This window comes from Plectropomus leopardus, chromosome 22, assembly GCF_008729295.1.
Source record: "Plectropomus leopardus isolate mb chromosome 22, YSFRI_Pleo_2.0, whole genome shotgun sequence".
Taxonomy (NCBI): domain Eukaryota; kingdom Metazoa; phylum Chordata; class Actinopteri; order Perciformes; family Serranidae; genus Plectropomus; species Plectropomus leopardus.
This window is the reverse complement of record NC_056484.1, coordinates 25,160,067-25,174,218: the sequence shown is the minus strand read 5'-3', so window position 1 is coordinate 25,174,218 and position 14,152 is coordinate 25,160,067. Positions and strand designations below refer to the sequence as shown.

Sequence of the window (14,152 nt, the reverse complement as noted above, 5' to 3'; positions counted from 1 at the left end):
TTGAGCCCTGAGCAAATTGGTGCAATTTCTTTCACAAACATGGGAAAAAAAGTTTGTGATAAATGTACTACAAACTGTAAGAAATTTGTAATAGATTTAGAAAACTATTTTTTAAAGGGCTAGGAAATAAAAGTATTGTGAAAATAAAAAAGCTAAAGAACAATATATTTATAATTATTGTTATTGCATATTTGAAAGTTATTTTATTTTATTTTATTTCATATTATCAATCCAATCTATCTGTCTATCTATCTATACAGACAACACACAATCAACATTTCAATAAATGTGCCATTAGGCTAATTTTCAACATGATTATCACAGAGATGTATTATCATTTTTAACCTTTTTTTTTTTCAAAACATTTGAGTCATTTTTGGGTCATTTCTTCTTTGGTTTTTCATTGCCTTGTTTCTGTGTTTTTGAAAGAAATCAAGACAATGTGTTTTGGTTTCAAAGGTTTAAGCTTCCCCAGGTGACTGTCTGATGATGAATGGGATGCTCTACTTCAGGGGAAGGTTCAAGTCAGATCTCAAGTCTGTCTGACATCAGGTCTTAAGTCCATATTCTCACATGTGAAGACAATGTGCATCCACACCAAAACACCTGAATAGTTGGAAAACAGCTTGTTTTCTATCCACTGTCAGTGTGCATCACAGTCAGCAGGAAGAGCATCTGCAAGTCAGGAGTCTGGGGAGACATGTGTTGCTGCAGTCGTAGTTCAACAAGTCCTCATCCTGGATACAGTGGCTGTGCAGGCACTCAGCACTTCAGTCTTTATGTGAGGCAAAGTGTTGAGGTGAAGTTAGCATGAAGACATGCCGACTGTGTGAATCTTAACAGGCCTTTCCTGTAATCAAACAACATCAGAGCCAGTGTGACTTCACCCTGCGTCCTTGAGTCATGGACCATTTCAGGAATGAATCAAAACCAGGGGAACACATTGTCTCACTGCTTCCTTTGTTATTCAAAGTGTCCTGGCAGCAGAGAGTCCACAGCTCTGGGATTGGAGCGGACTGGCTCTGCCCCTGGTTCCTCATGATAAGGGAGGCAGGGCAGTGCTCCTGCTCTGTCTGCTACATTGCTGCAAACAGCTACACACAACATCAAGCCACTGACTGAGAGAGAGAAAGACTAAGCAACAGCCCTACAGCCTAGGAGACCGCAGATCCCCCCAAAACCCCAAACAGAGGACACAGAGACGGCAGAGACAAACAAAGGCATTCTTGGCTTTCAGTTTGAGAGAAAAAGAAAAGACTGAATAATACACTGGGCAAGATCATTTTCTTGAGAAAAAAACTGAAGGGGAAAGGCGTGACAGGACGGCGTCAGGCAGCTTCATCATCCTTCTCCAATCTCTGAGGGGCGAACTGTTGCACGGTGCTGCATGAAGGACAAATCCATCCCAGAGAAGAAGCCAGCAGAAACAGGATGAGAACCAACATGAGCATTACGTGTCTGCTGCTTTCACTCAGTGAGTACTTTTACATAAAAGTGCATAGACAACCAGAATGATCTGGGTCACCGTGCTGTCCCTGTGATATTACTACATTATCATGTCCCTGTAGACTTTATGACAGGATGTCCAGGGTCATTCAGCGAGTGAAAGTAGTAGAAGTGTCTTTGTTATGCTATTAAACAGAGCATGTGAGCAGTATGATGCAGGTAGAGGTGCACACAGGAGACTGTTCAAATAATCTGACCTCTCATCTGATTACAGCTGTAGTCAGTGATGGAAGATGTTTTCAGATATTTCAGAAGTAGCCATATATTCTTGCAGAAACATTCCATTGCAAACAAAAGTTCTGTACTTGATTTTCTTCATTAAAAATGCAGAAGTATTGTAACAGTATAAAATTTAAACTATCAGCTGGAAAAGTTCCCATCATGCAGTGGTGGAGGGAGTAGCTTTTACTTAAGGTCAAGTATATATGCAACAATGTACACTGTAAAGTCTGACAAGCTGATCTTATCTTCAAAAATCTAGGGAAGAGATTGCCTTGAGAAAGCTAAATATGTAAATTTAACTATTCTTATGTTATATTCACTTAAGTTTACTCAGAATGTTGTTGTATTTACTTCATTTTGTTAAGTAAACTTAATATTGACAAAAGAAATGAACTTGCTTTTTCTAAGTGATAGCACCATATTCAGACCAAGTTAGTCCAATGTTACTGAACAGTAGTGTTTCCTCAGTACCATAGGGAACTGATTGTGTTTGATAACAAAGAATGATTAGCCTGGAGGATTGAGACAACACCAGTGTTTGTACGAAACAAATGAAATAAACAATCAAAAGAAATCGACTTTAAAAATGTTTCAGAAAACTAGAAATATTCAAACTAAATCTTTCTCTTTGATTCAGTAAAACATAAAACTGTTGCATTAAGTCTGACTAACATGATTTGCTCTCACTCAGAAAGAATGAGCCAATTCACTCTTCATTTTGAAGTTGCAACAACTTAACAAAATCAAGTAAATACAACTAAAATTAAAGCAAACTTAAAATTTAGGTATGAAATAAGCATAAATTAGAACTAGTAGTTATATTTCAGTTTCCCAGATCTATATCTTTTAAAAATGAAAGTACTTGCTTTACCCCAAAATGCCCCCTGTGACTGATCATTATGTCATTGTAGTATTTTTAATGCTGATGATTAATGTATTGTATTCAATGTGTTATTTATCATATAGAATGGGAGTGAAAGGCACAGTATTTCCTTCTAAACGTACTACAATAGAAGTATGACAGAATGCAGAAACATAATAAGTAAAGTGGCCCGCAAGCAGCTTCATATTGTGCTGATGTACTTGAGTAAATTTACTTTCCATCAATGTCACTATGCATTCAAATGGCCTTTATGTGTTAATTTATTGTTGGACTTACTGGTGCCAGTGGTCTCTGGTTCTTATTCTGTTGAGGTCTTGTGCTGTCTGTTGTTGACCCAAGCACTTTGACCTGAGACTGAGTTGATGCTACTTAGACTGTTTAATTGAAAGGCTTCATGGACCAAATCTTAGTAGCGGTAGTAAAGGACAGGTACCTCAAAACTTAAGTAGTCAGTAAACGTAAGTTGTGTGATATTTAAATTCTAGATTTAAAAATAGGACTTTTTGTTTCAACAGTAAACATGTTTGCATTGTCTTTAAGTGTTGGTCATTTTATAGTTTGAATTGTCTCCACATAACAGATCATTCTCTGTACAGCAACAGTTTAGAGGAGGATATCTACAGTGCAGGTTTATGTCACATAAGCCTATGTGATGGTTTATTTTCCCCAAAACTTCATTTTTTCTGACATAAATGTCATATTCCATAAGATACAAATCTTTGTTGCAATTTTGTATGTGACATAAAGACACAAATAATACTGCATATAAAATATAATATAAAATCCCAAAAGGAAAAGGGAGGAGGAGTTTCCATTTGTGCTTGGTTTGTTCATGCCTGAGGAGGAATGCCATACTTGAAGCATGCTGCAACCAGGGCCACTGCCACTCACAGGCTTTTTGTCCGCTCGTTTTTTGTCCGAGTTGACCTGTTTGGGAAGCATACATGCCCGCTGCTGCTGTTGGGACTGTAGGAGAGCGGTAATGGCACAGTGGGAGTCAGAGCTAAAACATCTGCCTCTCCGCCTCCCACCAGCCCACAGTGAGGGCTCCCCAGTAGCCCCCCCTAAACTCACTCACACACACACACACACACACACACACACACACATGCAAACACACACACACACACACAGTAACAAACACACACTCTAATAGCTGTGGACCAAAGAGGCTGCATAATGAAGTGCACCCTGACCTCCCTGCCTGGCTGAGAGACGAGGAAAGTCTTTTTCTTTAATCGTGCACCTGCTGCTCTCTCACCACTACAGCCGCTGGATTCACATAGGAGGCCTTTATTTTTTGAGCGTGTGAAAAAAACAGAACATGACACGGCCACAAAACTCAATCTGAAGGCTGTCCGTACTTTTTTCTAAAAATAAAAGTGAAGCATTTTGTGTGTGTGAACATGCATCTGTGTCTGTATGTTTAACAGCCTGTTATCACAAAAGCATGTGCAGTGGTGATTCCAGTCAACTTTGTGACTGTATCTCTTTAAAATAAACGATTGTGATTTAATTTAGTGTACTTGATAACTGAAAAGACAGTACAGATCAGTCTGCAGTTTTGTGGTCATTGCTCCTATAAAATTTTGTGGGGGAAACCTTTCCAATAGAAAACATGGTCACCTCTGAACGACAGGTATTGGTCCTTCCTCTCACAGCAGTATATATAAAGTATACAGTATACAATACTAGAACCAAGGAGTTGGCCCTCAGTCTACAATGAGCCACGTTTGTACTTATATTTGAGTAGTTCTTCAAGGAAACAGTTTTGACATTTTGAGAAATCAGTGTATTTATGTCCTTGCTGCAGGTTTATGAGAAAAGTGGCAGTCCTGTACATGTGGGCTGTGGACACATATACAACATAAACAGGTTATGGTTTGACAGTAGGTTATATGCAAGATTTTTTCTTTCTTTATGCTGTAACTTCCTGAGTTAGGTCATCACAGTAAAGTTTCCAAGCAACCAGCTGAGACTTAAAGAAGTTTGCAACCAGCAGCTGGTTAACTAAACGTGGTTACAGCTGCGCAGATATGAGAGTGGGTCCACTCTTCTCATTTTGCTCACATTAAGGCTGGGTTGCACCAATAAGGAATAATTTAATCTAAAATAAGCTCTAATCAGAGTTAAGTAAAACTAGGTTATGACCATAGAAATTTAATAAGTAGAATGGACATTGAAGTGTTGGCTGTGGTCATGTAACTAGCTCAAGTGATAATGATTGTTAGTTAATTTGGTGACAACACACATCAGTGGGGCCATGTGTCACACTGACTAGTCCAAGATACTAAATAAAACTATTTGGTAACTTACTTACAATAACTTACTGCCTGCAAAACCTCTGCAGGTTCACAACTTCATTTTTAAAATGAGTTAATTGTGCATTGTGAACACTGATCTGCACGGTCATGATCCCCAGCTTTAAAGCCCCTCATATCTGCTCCTCAATCAGCCAATCAGTGCCCAAACAGTCAACATGGATTTGTATCGGTGAACATCTTCTTCATCACCAACCAGTTAGTAAAACAAGCTTTTGTCTAATCCAATCAGAAAAATGGCAAAAAAAAGTATTTTCCTAAAAGAAACTCTTCCAGTGCATCCTCTTGTTGTTGCTTAATTCTTGTTATCGTCTCTGTTACTGATTTAACTTCACTTATAGCTGTGTACTTGTTGCTGTGGGAGCAGCCATTACTGTTCTGCAAGCAGTGGACTCATGTTACGTCTTTAACTACAACCCAGTCCCTGACTGGCTGCTTATGTTGTCAACTACAGTGGGAATCCCTGACTGGCCAGAATGGATTGTAATTGGCTGCTCTTGAGCAAGACTTTTCACTGCATCTACGAGCATCTTAAGGGTAAAAATACAGTAAAGATGTTGACATCAGAGCTTCAAAATGTGCCGCTTTAATTTGAGTCATCAGATGCTTGAAGGTGGTGCCAGAGTTGAACTGAGTGGACTATAAGAAGAAGGCAGGATCATCAGTTATCAGTACTCTCCAGGACTTCCTGACCCCTACGCAGACCATCTCTCCTGTGTGTTTGTGGGTTCATGACTTGTCCGTTTCCTACAAGATAACAGGCAGTCAGGACTCCTGGCCCGTCAACACAACAGCAGCCCGCTGAGACGCTGCCTGTTGGCACACTTGTCTGCTGTCTGTGCTGGCTGGCCAGCATGGGAGAGAACGGAGAACAATAGATGGGAAAAAAACGTAATCAACATCCCAGTTCCCAAGGAGGGTGTGGCGACAGAAAATGGCCTTGAGTGCCCCCCCACCCAGGTGAGGCTTATCAGACAGCTGGAGGGTGGACGAACAGGCAGAAATATAATATACCAGAGCAAAGTGGAAAAAGGCTCCCTAAACAGTAAAACAGGGTTGATTACCACCGCTGATACAAAGAGGTTTCCACTGCCATGATACAGGATACAAAGCAGTTGCACTGATGTGGAGCTGACTGAGACTGCTAAAAAAAAAAACACTTCAGCTAGAGATGACAGCTGGATGATACAGCTTGACTTGACACAATCTAGAAATGAGAGAAAATGAAATTCCAGTTAGGGTTTTTTATAGTTATAATGTACTGATTTGAGTCATGTGAACATAACTTAACAGGACAAAAAAGTTATGACCATAGAAATCTAATAAGTAGAATGGACATTGAAGTGTTGGCTGTGGTCATTTAACTAGTTCAAGTGATAATGATGATTGTTGTTAGTTAATTTGATGACAGCACACATCAGTAGGGCCATGTGTCACATTGATGTGTGCTAAAGCTATTTGATAATTTACTTATATATAACTTACTGCCTCTTTGGTTATTAATTGCAAAATCTCTGCAAGTTCACAACTTCCTGCAAGCTGGTTTGTTTATTTGGAAGTTATGCCCACTACAGTTGCAATGGCAACGTTACACAGTAAAATGGCTACTGATCTTTGCATCCCACTACGTTGATTTGAATGGGAATGTAAGTTTTACACCATTATATTGCTATGGTTATAACACTGTGAAGCAGATTTGTTCAACTTGGAGAAGTCATGTTTTGCCTTTAAATTTTGAGAATTGAACCTTATCTATGGTTTGAATCAGATGGAGTTGCTCAGTGGTCTTGGGGACATCTTGTAGTTCAGATGTCATTGTCTATGGGTTTTTTACATCATTTTCACTGCTGGGGTGCCTGGTGGCTCAGTGGATAGAGCAGCGCCCCATTTACAGAGGCTGTGTCCTCGCTGCAGCAGCCGCGGCTTCAAGTCCAGCCTCGGCCCTTTGCTGCATGTCTCTCCCTCTCTCTGTCAGCCCTTTCATGCTCACACTGTCCTGTCAATTAAAGGCAATAAAAGCCAAAAAATAAGAATCTTAAAAAAAATCATTGTCATTGAATATTTGTCAAGAGATAAACATCAAATGTTTGATGTCCTTAAATGCTCCATTTGAGATTGAGTTTTCAAAGCAGTCTGCACACTGTTTATTGAAATGTAAATATTTCATTCTCTGCAAACACATCTTCACAGGCACTGAAAGCAGGTTTGAACCTGGTTTGCTCTGGACCGTGGCTGGCAGTGAGTATGGTTTGTAGTTGGCATTTCTTTTAGTGATTTTAGAGCAGAAGTCATGCGGCACAGGGAGAAAACTGCAGAGTCATTTCTAAGTCTTTCATTATTCTGTGTTCCTACTGTTAAGACCTATTGGAGGTGAAATGTGCAGCTCACATTTCCAATGTCCTGATGACCTCCCGAAGGTCTGAGCAGCCTTCGTAGGAGTTGTGTGTAGCGTCAACATGCTGTGGATGTTGTTGTTAAAGGCCAGGCATGGCTGGCATGTGGGAGGACCCTGTGCTCGGCGTTTCATCACTGTCTGATGCTGCTGATAAAGAGCTACTCGCCTTCACCTCTACTGTAACCTCACACTCCCTCCCTATACCCAGCATGCCATGCTGCACAACCAGGTATCCATTAATCAGGCTCGCGACTGGTACCGTCACAGAACATTACTAACCTCCTCCTCTCCCTCGTCCAGAGCCTCCTCATTCCTCTCCTCCCTTCATCTTTCACTTCTTACTTTCTCAGCACTCTTTTCATCTGCCTCATCAGCTGAATCAGTGAACTCCCCTCACACTTCTCACTCCTCAGATTCAGGAAAACACTGCTGCTCCATTAATGCATGTGTGTGTGTGTTTTACAGAATGAAGAGCACCTCTTCATTCTCTTGCTGGTTGCTTGGTTCACCAAGAGTACAAAAAACCCCAAATCTTTTTTATGATATCCTGCAAATAGTTAAAAAAAAAATATATCAGCATAATCTATTCCAGACAAAAATTTAGCAAATTATCTTGTTTATTTTTTTTGTCCCCACTGCTGAATATACTTCTTTTACTAGTTTTTCTATCATTCCCTTTGTAAACTGATAGAACATTTCACTCTGGTCAGTTTTTTTGTTTGCTTGTTTAATAAGCATACTGTGAACCGTTATCACCAATCCAATACTTTGTTTTTACACAGGGCGGTTCAGGGAATAGAGCGGGTATCCTTTGAACGTAAGGTTGGCAGTTTGATCCCTGGCTCCTCCAGTAACATGCTGAAGTATGCTTGGGAAAGATAATGAACCCCATATTGCTCCTGATGGCTGTTCCATCGGTGTGTGTGTGTGTGTTTGAATGCATAAAAAACTGAGAGCAGGTGGCACCTTGTACGGTAGCCTCGGCCATCAGTCTATTATAACACGTCAGACAGCTGGAATGGTTTCAGAGAGCAGAGCAGACTACTGTCCACTCTGAGGGGTGTGCATGTTTGTATAAGCTTGTGTGTGTGTGTGTGTGTGTGTGTGTGTGTGGGTGTGTATGTGTGTGTGTGTAATGTAACATTGAGCTTTTACCATCAGCAGCACCCCACAGCTCATATAAACACACATACCAGTCTGGTCTCCTAGGACAGGGAGTGTATTGTTTGACAGGGAGTGTGGATAATGTGTGCAAGGGTGTGAGTGTAACTAGGTGTGTGTGTGTGTGTGTGTGTGTGTGTGTGTGTGTGTGTGTGTGTGTGGCCGTTAGATTTACGGTGTCTCAAAGCCCTCTATGCTTTCTTTCTTATCACCCCCCTTTCTTCTCTCCTCCCTTTCACTTGTCTCTCTTTTCTTCTCCCGAGTGTTTTTACATTCACAGCTCCTCACCTCCCTTCACTTCAGCGCACAGTGTAAAGCAGAGAGCCCCCTTTCCCATTCCCACAGAGAGCTGAATTAGCTCTCAATGGGACAAGGATGGGGGCAGCTCAAGCCCTGAAAGGCCCTGGTCGCAGCAGGGGTTTGCAGTTAGGGAGGAGCCCATTCTTGCATGGCCACACGTGGGGCCAGAGGGGCTTTTGTGTGGGCTGTCACCAAGCTAACGGGGCGGCTTTGTCTCGCCAGCACTTTGGAGTGACAGCTACATTTATTTATTTACTCTCCTCCGTTTGGCCGGTACAGTGTATGTTCATGCTCAGACGCACATCAATCCAGGGTTACTGTCGGGGGGCCTGGCAAGCTGAACGGATGACTGGCTGGATAGCTGACACACACACACACACACACACATACACACATACACACATACACTTATAGACACACACACAGAAAAAATGTGCTATGAAACTTATCACACATGATGGTCTGACAGCATGATGCAGTCCTAATACAGTAATCCTTCAGTAAGTTCATCCACTGTGAGTGTGTTACCAGTGTTTTGGTTCAGCTGTTCGTGTTATTTAGTCCACCCCCTGCAGTTTTCATGATGTGTCAGGTAGACATTTTCAGTACAGCTATATCAAGTTGATTTGATTGCAAAAATTGAATGTGTGAGTACCCCAAAAGATGTGAGGTATCTATACTAATTGCAAGTATATGGACACATAAATTGGTTTGCTTTTTGGCTAGTCATCTTTGTTATAACAAGGTCAAATCTGAAAGAAAATAAAAAATTACTATCTTGTTTAGAGTGAGATGAGAGGATCAGTACCACTGTCATATTTGTACCAGTTGAGAAATTCTGGGCCGATACTGATGTTTAAAGTAACAATTTGGTAGATGGAAGATACTGATACTGTTTGCTTTTTTTGTGTGTGTGTGTGTGTGTGTGTATGTTGTATGTGTTATTAATTCCCCTTTTGTGCCAGGGAAACAAAGAAATCTTCATTATAAAAACTAACTGAACTGTTTTGAACTAACTGAGCTATTCACAAGACTAGCTTTCAGTGAGCACGAAAGTCAAGGGTTTGTCTGTTCCATCCACCACACCCCTCATACCCGCCCGGATGTTCATGCTCCTTATGTTACGTTGTTACCGACAGCATTTCAATCTGACACTGTCCAGTGACGTATCATGTGGATGCAACAGGTGCCATCCTGTCGCGTTCTCAACTGATCCCGATCGTCCACTTATCAGCTACCACCTCAGGTGCTGCCTGGCAGCATATAATACCACTGCGAATGGTTCTGACAGACTGTGTTCTGAAATGATGCTGTCCAGCAGTGTATCATATGCACACGCAAGGAGGCTTTCGGATGTTGAAAGCACTGCAAAAGTGACAGTATTTGACAACTTGGTAATGGGATCAGGCTGGGTGCAGAGGGGAGTTACAGAGTTACAGAATGAAACTAAAACCAAACTCCTAAAAACACAAATTGTTATTTTAGCTTGTGTACAAATAAACATTGAGATACAGCATTAATTATTAAGACAAATCAGAAGTGTCAGTCTTAATGCTAAGCTAGGCTAATAGCTTCAGAACTATGATGTAAAGTACCTGTCTGCAACCTTCAGAGCATTTATACAGCAGAAAACCACTACTGTCTCTGCAAAGATATAGTGAGGTGATGGCATCCTGAGCAGAGAATGGAGTCACATTTCCTCTGTGTGTTTTAATCTGAGCTTCTCTGTGGTTTGTTTTTGTAAGCTGGTCTGGCTGTGCATGCACATTTATGGAGTTAGTTGTTTGCTGTTAGCCACCAGCTTAGCCAACTTCATGTTGAGAACTGTATCCAGACAACTCCTGCTTCATCTTAACCATGCTCAAAGCCAGCTACATAAAAAATGCTTTTCCAGTTTGCTGTGAAAGAATTTGACAAACCTCAGCCTCATCCTAAACCACTGAGATGAAGAGCAACACTGACTGTGAGCCAGACCTCATCACCCCAAGCCAGTGTGGGACTCACTAATGCTGCTGTGGCTCAATGGGAGCAAATGACAGCAGTATGAACAGTATTAGCTCAGGCAGAGAGCAATCAAATGTCCCCTCTGTCCCTCTGTCTCTGCAGTCTGATCCTGTGCAGGCTGCAGTGTGAGTGAGGGCCATGCTCCTCAGGACATTTATTTACAACATGGCCGTCTGGGAGGAAAGACAATTCAAGCAGTCTCCACCCTCTGACCATACTGTCAATGCATATGGATGGTGGTTCTCACACTAAACAACCAAACAGTGGGACCCCATAAAGGGAGGGCAGGGAGACAGAGGAAACACTTTGACCTTCTCTGGATCTCCATTAGTCTCAGCTAATACAGGCTGTGTATACTGTCACACTCCACAGGGTTACTGCAGGAACTGCTTCAAAAGTACATCAGATCACTGAGGACACATTCATGTGAAGACAGTTCATACTTTTGGCACAAATGGCCGCTTCCTCATAGACCCATTAGACTGTGTGATTTGTGGAGGCTGAATAAAGTCATGAATCTTAATCAACCCGTGTTATGTTAAATTTGTGAAGAATACTGTTTTTTTTTTTTCTTGTGCCTTCACAAAAATAACATTTATGTGAGTAGAAGTCATGGAGTTGAAGTTGATGTCCATGAGTGACAACAGCAAATCCATTGCCTATGTTATCCAAATTACTTTTGCAAGTGTTTTAAATAGTAATGTTTTAATAAGACATGCTTTTGTTTGTAAAGTACCAAGCACATGACTGGATAAAAGAGAACACGGCTGGACAAAACCAGGCATGGTAGTTTTATTCACTTGCAGACACCCTGATGGCACCTTTTGCATTCATATGACACGTGGCAGGACAACATCAGGTTGAAATGCCAGTAATGATGTAATATAAGGAGCATGAGGGTTCCTATAGGGCAGGTGAATGGGCCTCACAAACGTTGGACTTTCATGTGGGAGTCCAATGTTTGCTTCCCATGTGAATGTGATTTTTTTTTTTCTGCACCTTATCATGTGCCCCCTTCCCCTAATCCGAACCATCAGAACCAGCATGTGTGTTTGCTGACGTCCCAGGGTTTGTTGCTTTGTGCTCACGTTGTCTAAACATAACCACATACAACGGCTGTGACTCAGAAGTAGAGCGGGTATTCCTCTAATTGGAAGGTCGGTGGTTCGACCCCCGGCTCCTCCAGTCAACATGTTGATGTATCCAGTGTGAGAGTGTATGAATGGTTACTGAGTAGCAGGTGGCACCATGTATGTTAGCCTTGGCCACAAGTGTGTGAATGTGTGTGTGAAGGCGCTTTGAGTGGTCAAAAGAGAAGCGCTATACAAGTACAGACCATTTACAGTATCATCCCACCATGTGCATTTGTTGACATCTTGGTAGCGGCATCCGGAGCATAAACAGCAGACGCAGAGGGAGGTATCCTTCTGCATCTGCTGTTCACAACAGATATGCGGACGCGGAAGTCCCTTGAGAAAGCAAGAACATGTAATGAGTTGGGATGAGGACGTGTTGGTGCAACACATGCACAGTGAAACCTGCTCTGCAGTTGCCCAAAGGCTCAATGGCTGGTGCAACTAACACAAAACAAAAAAAGTCTATAATAAAAGACAATAAACACATTTTTTATATGCAAACACTCTGTATATCTGCCACCATCACTTTGAGAGTACCTAAGGAAACTACAAATAGTGCACCCAAAGAGCATCTCAACAGACACCGTCCCTTTATTTCTAACGCTGTCTTCTGTAACCCTCTAACATCACAGTTCTGGTTACACTGTGCATGTGTCATATCCTAAAGCTCCCATAAGGTCAAAGAGCATGTCCCAGCCTCGTCTGAAAAGCCTTGGTTAAAGCTTGACTGAATTCAACATGTCAGTCAGGTCACAGGAACAGAGTTTTGATTTATATCTAATCAAAGCTGCTTAGTTTGTTAGTTTGACCGCAGTTTAAGCAGTGGCTGATATGACTCTTCAGCTCTGATTGGTTGTTTTCCTTTAGCCGCGATGGATTTGTGTAAATGCCAATAGGAGCAGTACAAAGAGGACTGGAAATATTGTTTGAATTTATGATGATAAAAAAGGGATCAGGAGTTAAATCAACATCCCCAACCCCCAAACAGAAACAACCATTAGAAGACCAAGTAAAGTCCATTTAGCTGAAGCTTATTACCAAACTGGAAGTCCCACACAGGCCCAACAAAAGTGTTTCCTGTCACTCAAGTGAGCCAAGAAGTAGAAGGAAGAGCCAGGGAAAGGACAGCAGGTCAGTTCTCACACCCTGTCTGACCCTGGATCAGGTCACACCATGAGACAAACAGCACCACAATAGGAACATATCACAGTGTCTGCACGCTGAGGTACAGTCAGCTGCCAGATGCATGCAGTCGGCGAGCAGACTGAGGTCAGAGTGGTCACTAAATTCACAGTCAAGAAAGCATTTACACAAGTCAGTCTCTGTGGTTGTAGAGACCTTTCACACATTGGTGACCAAGGCCATACAAGTTGTCACCTGCTACTCATTTTTTTTTTAAGAAGACACTGATGGATCAGCCATCAGGAGCTATTCGAGGTTTGGTATTTTGCCCAAGGATACTTCAACATGTTGACTGGAGGAGCCGAAGATGAACAGCCAACCTTACGATCGCAGGACAACCCGTTCTACCTCTGAGCCACACCTACTGTGCTGTGTACATTTTAAAAATACTCTTTATTTCTGTAGCCCTTGTAACAACAAGGCACAACATGCTTTACAAGAAAATAAACAAACAGCACAGAAACACATAGAAACACAGCAATTAAAAATGCTAAACAAACCACATTTAAAAAAGGATGGCAGACCATCTGGCAACAATGCAGTTACTTTCACTGTTGCTGATTTTTTTTTTTTTATTAGCAAACTTTAAGACCTAAAGAGGAGGTTCCTAGACACAATCTTTGTCACCAGGCAGAATTTCATTCCAAGAGTTTTTATCAAGTCTCAGATCTCTGCATATAACACAATGCTGTTTGAAAGAAAGCCTCACATTTATTTGTTTATTGTTCATATATTTTACTTAAAGATTGCTTTGCAATTTAGTGCAAGTGGATGAAGTTGTGAACACACATCTTTTCCCAACTTACCCTTGTTCCTGTTGTTACTACTTTTATCTAAATGAAGTAAGGACCTGGTGAACATAAATCCAACATTCACGCCATTCTCTTTTTAGCTCTGCTTTTGGTTTCCACCAGCTCCTGAGAAAAAAATATCTGTTTAGCAATTAATTGCTCCACTTTTTTTCAAAAGCTAGTCCCTAACTGTGTCTGTCTGCTGTTTGGTGGTGGATAGGCAATGCAAAATGGGTTTATCAGAGCTTTGT

The 14,152-nt window shown here is 41.4% G+C and overlaps 1 protein-coding gene across 1 annotated transcript in view; it reads left to right on the top strand.

The window, feature by feature from the left end:
- Positions 1 to 975: 975 nt before the first annotated feature.
- Positions 976 to 14,152, top strand: part of podxl (podocalyxin-like) — a 27,062-nt gene continuing 13,885 nt past the window's right edge. The window contains exon 1 of the mRNA XM_042511154.1: positions 976 to 1,474. Coding sequence (XP_042367088.1) covers positions 1,432 to 1,474 — 43 coding nt within the window. The 5' untranslated portion in view covers positions 976 to 1,431. The remainder of the gene's footprint in view (positions 1,475 to 14,152) is intronic.